Raw genomic sequence first — 5382 nt, forward strand, 5'->3', positions numbered from 1 at the left:
TTTCCTCGCTTGTACTTTTAGCAATTCGGTGACACCTTTCCGGTTTCGTGTTCGCGCTTGGTCTCGGGCGCGCGTGGCTCGCTGCGTCAGCGGCTCGCGCGATTATCGCTTCGCTCGCGATGCATTCCTGCATCAATATAATTATATGTATATATATATGTATATATTCACAAGTCTGTAGCCTTTTCTGGGGCTATAACAGCGTCTACTTTCTCCGTAGGTCCTGCAGGAGCTATCGTCTGGGTCCCTTTTGTGGCAAAGGTGGTCTCTCAGTTGCTGGAATACTGGGTGCCGGTCGTTCTGGTGCTACCGTCGTGCTGGACACCTCTTTCGGTGGTGGTCAGTCCGGCTTGAGTTGCCCGGCTTAATGCGCTGAGTGTTGTCTGCGTGGCCTTGTCCGTGCTCTGTGTTCTTTCTGGCGACGGTGGCAGCGGCGACAACAGTTGAGGGTATCCTTCTTGGTAGGATGGTGACGTGTAACGGCGGACTCGGATGTCCTACTGGTGCAGCAGGGCTCTAGACGGCCTGGTCCTTGCGTCGCGTAGCAGCTCGACCTCGATGAGCCTCCACGGCAAGAGGGAGAATCCCACTCTCCTCGGCGGCTGTAGTCTCTGGTCGTCTGGCGATTCCGGCTGTCTCCTTGAAGGCCCGTCCAACCGGATCTGGGTTTGCAAAGAGCGTTTCCGTGGCGATTCATCATTGCCGACACCGTCCAACCAATAATGGGAGTAGACTTCTTAGCTACCGGTCTTCCTAGCTATTACCACCCACTACCGGATATCAGCAAGCAAAGGCTGATAGATGGGAAGACGGGACTACACACCCAAGGACGGCAGGCCAGTCACAGATAAACTCAATAAAGACAGTGATAGAAGAGACGAAGTACCACCAGATGTTAGCAGAGTTTCCTGACATAACGCATTCAGAAGAAAACAGGAAAACAACCAAGCACAGTACGGAACACTTCATCACAACAACAGGGCAACCAGAAGCCACACGACCGCGCAGACTAGCCCCAGAAAAATATAAAGCAGCCAAGTTAGAATTCGACTTGCTACTACAGGAAGGAATTATACGTCCATCCAAAAGCCCATGGCCAGCACCACTGCATATGGTATCCAAAAAAGAAGGAGAATGGAGACCATGCGGAGACTACCGGAAGCTAAACGCCAGGACGGTACCAGACTGCTATCCAATACCTCACATAAAGAATTTCACACACACGCTATCAGGGAAACAAGTATTCTCAACAATCGACCTGATACGCGCGTATAATTAAATCCCGGTACACGCAGCAGATATTCCAAAGACAACCATAACCACACCATTTGGACTGTTCGAATTCTTATACATGCCATTCGGACTAAGGAACGCGACACAAACATTTCAGAGATTTATAAACGAAGGACTTCACGGGTTAGAATACTGTTACGCATATATAGACGACATACTGGTAGCATCACGAACAGAGCAGGAACACATCGAACACCTGCGAGAAGAATTCAGACGCCTAAAGAAATACGGAATCAAAATAAATCCGGCGAAATGCACATTCGGAGCTAGCGAGGTACAATTCCTGAGATACCTCTGGGAAACAAAGACGGCACCACACCGTTACCCGAAAGGATTAAAGCAATAGAAGACTTCCTGAGGCCGAACAACATCAAACAATTTCGCCAATTCCTGGGAACCATCAACTTTTACAGACGGTTCATTCCGGGAGCAGCAAAGGAACAAGCGATCCTTAACGAAGCGCTAAAAGGCCCAAAGAAGAAAGGAAGCACACCGATAACATGGACCAGCGAAATGGAACAAGCCTTCCATAGCTGCAAAGCAAGCCTGTCGAGAGCAACACTACTGTCGCACCCAGAACCAACAGCAGAACTTACACTGACAACGGATGCATCAGATACAGCAATCGGAGCGGTGATACACCAAAAACAAGACGAACAATGGCAACCACTGGCATTTCTGAGCAAGAAACTAAACAACGCCCAGAAACAGTACAGCCCGTATGATCGAGAACTTCTAGCGATATACGTGGCCATCCGCTATTACAGACATATGTTAGAGGGTCGAACATTCACGATATACACAGACCACAAACCGTTAATCTACGCCTTCAACCAAGACGCATTACGCAGCTCACCAAAGCAGGCAAGGCAGTTAGAATTCATCGGCCAATTCTCAACAGACATCCGACATCCGTTGCGGGGAAAGACAATATCGTCGCGGACACACTCTCACGAACACAAGCAATAGAGAGAACTGTCAGCTACGAGGCCTTGGCGCAAGCTCAGACAGAAGACCCAGAGCTACAAGAAATCCTGACGGCAGGGCGAGGACTAAAGCTAACAAAGATACAATTACCAGGGAGTTCCACAACGTTGTACTGCGACTGCAACACGCCCATAACACGACCATACATGCCGAATCAACTACGATAACAAATTTTCACGGCGTTACATAACTTTGCACACCCAGGGACAAAAGCAACCGCAAGATTTGTAACGGAGAGATACGTATGACCGCACGCACAACAGGAATGTATACGATGGGCACGCTCATGTACACAATGCCAGAAATCAAAAATCACAAGGCACAACAAGTCCACAATAGGAAGCTTCATCGAACCGACCAAAAGGTTCCAACACATACACACAGACATAGTAGGACCGCTACCCTCATCACAAGGATTCCGATACTGCCTAACGATTGTCGACCGATTCTCACGATGGCCAGAAGCGATACCCATCGAAAATATCACGGCCGAGACAGTCGCAAAACATATCTTCACGGAATGGATAGCAAGATACGGCACCCCAGCAAAAATCACAACCGACCAAGGGAGACAATTTGAGGCAGATCTCTTTAGACGATTAACGCAACTTACGAGGACAAGCCACATCCGCACCACCCACAGGCAAACGGAATGGTCGAGAGGTTCCATAGGCAACTTAAGACAGCCATCAAGTGCCACCAGACGGAAGCGTGGACAGAAGTTTTACCGATAGTATTACTAAGCATAAGAGCAGCGTGGAAGAAAGACCTCCAAGCCACACCAGCAGAACTACTCTACGGAGAAACCATCCACTCCCAGGCCAATTCCTTCAGGAACAACCAACAGAAAGCACGGGAGACAACGACTACGTGGACAAGCTAAGGAAAGCAATGCACCAGCTAAGACCAGAAGTAAAAAGGCACGGAGAACGAGCTACATTCACGTTTAAGACCACACCGCAAGTGTTTGTACGACACGACGCACCAACACGCGTCCTCTAGCAACCATACGACAAACCATACCCAGTCCTAAACAGGAGCGAAAAACATAAATTAAAAATCAATAGCAAAACGGTCAACATATCCGTGGACAGGCTAAAGCTAGCATACACGTTGCAGGAAGGAACGGAGATAACAGTACCAAAGGAAACACAAACTCGCGCTGGAAGAACTTCCAGACAACCCGTCAGATACGAAGCCAACGGAAAAACATAAGAAAGGATTTTACCACAACCAAGGGGGTCCTGTGGCGACATTGTCACCACACCTTCACACACCTTCCTCTGCGTACGATAGGACCAAGTGAGATCCGCGATAAAGTAGAAAGCTCATAATTATTATTGTAAGTGGATTCCACACATACATGTAGTAATTTTATTTCTCAAAGATTTGATAAAATAATTTTATTATAAATAAATAAATTTTGAATAAAGTTATCTTCATTTTTTATTCATAGTAGAAATAATAAATATCATAAAACATGCCATTTATAATGATATAATTGCGGGAGTTTAATTTTTAAAAATAATTTGAAAAAATTATTATTTTTATTAAAAAAAAATATATACATATATACAAGTATAAAGTATACAGAAAATTATATAAATATTACTTAAAACATTGGGTTGGACGGTGGTCGTGCACGCTGCGGCGCTGAAACTCGCCTAAGGCGAAGAGTACGCGTAAACGCAGGTTCGAGTCCACCCAGACCCAGTAGGATTAAGAGAATTTTAGTCGTAAGGTGGCTGTGCACGCTGCGCCGCCGAAGCTTACCTGAGGTAACTAATATGGCGGAAACGCAGACTCGAACCCACCCAGACGAATTAGGTATTAAATATTTTAGGTATAAGATAATGTAATAGGAAAATGTAAGGTAAAAGGAAAAATAAAGGTTGGAAAAAGTCTCTGTGGCGAAAGCTAGGGACTTAAAACGCAAGGTTTTTTTTTTATTACTTAAAACATTTTTTATGTGTCTCATTGTTTCAACGCTACTTGTTTATGCATATAGCATGGATGAGCATGAATAGAGTGGATATAATTTGCCCACGTTCAAAATGGCCACGGTTAAATTTGACCACGTTCGAAACAGCTATGTTCAAAACGACCACGTTCGGAATGACCACGGAAAATATTGCACGGAGTTCAATTTGCCCACGTTCAAAATGGACACGTCCGATTTGGCCACGTTCGAAACGGCCACGTTCGATTTGACCACGCTCAAAACGGCCACGTTCGTAATGGACACATTCAAAATGGCCACGTTCGAAATGGCCACGTTCGAAATGGCCACGGGAAATATTGAATAAAGTTCGATTTGATCATGTTCGTAACGGCCACGTTTATAATGGCCACGTTTGGAATGGCGACGGGAAATATTGAATAAAGTTCGATTTGTCCACGTTCAAAATGGACACGTTCGATTTGGTCACGGAATAGCCACGTTCGAAATGGGTACGGTCCCAATTGATCACGTTGATATTGACCACGGTTTCGATTGACCACGTAAACATTGACCACACACGCACGCACACACGCACACGAGGAGGGGTGCAAGGGGGCCTCCGGCCCTCCTCCCGCACCCACCCCGTCCACCTCGCTTCGCGTAGAAAGTTGCAAACCCATGCACGTACGTCAATATTAACGTGGTCAATCGGGATCGTGGCCATTTCTAACGTGACTATTCCGAACGTGACCAAATCGAACGTGGGCAAATCGAACTTTGTGTAATATTTTTTGTAATCATTCCAAACGTGGCCATTTCGGACGTGGCCATTCCGAACGTGACCGTTTCGAACATTGTCAAATTAAACGTGGGCAAATTGAATTCTGTGCAATATTTTCCGTGGTCGTTTCGAACATGGTCAAATTTAACCGTGGCCATTTCGGACGCTCCCGCACGAATAGCATATATATATATATATATATATATATACAGAAGTATTTAAATTAATTTTTGAAAATGATATTTCGTAAAATAACTTTATTACATATGGTTGAATTCGGAAAAAAAAGGTTTAATTTGGTGAAAAAAATTAACAATTTTTGAAAAAATATGGGTGGTGGGAGTTTTGTGAAAAAAATAAAAATAAAAAATTTTTTCTT

The 5382-nt window shown here is 45.2% G+C and overlaps 1 protein-coding gene across 1 annotated transcript; it reads left to right on the forward strand.

The window, feature by feature from the left end:
- The first annotated feature begins 492 nt into the window (after nt 1-492).
- LOC140675512 (uncharacterized) lies at nt 493-2447 on the forward strand. The gene is made up of 4 exons (XM_072910110.1): nt 493-666; nt 758-1177; nt 1564-2012; nt 2099-2447. The coding sequence occupies exons 1-4, from the start codon at nt 493-495 to the stop codon at nt 2445-2447; spliced, it is 1392 nt and encodes a 463-aa protein (XP_072766211.1).
- Nucleotides 2448-5382: the final 2935 nt, after the last annotated feature.

The sequence above is a fragment of the Anoplolepis gracilipes genome, unplaced genomic scaffold, assembly GCF_047496725.1.
Source record: "Anoplolepis gracilipes unplaced genomic scaffold, ASM4749672v1 Contig19, whole genome shotgun sequence".
NCBI lineage: Eukaryota > Metazoa > Arthropoda > Insecta > Hymenoptera > Formicidae > Anoplolepis > Anoplolepis gracilipes.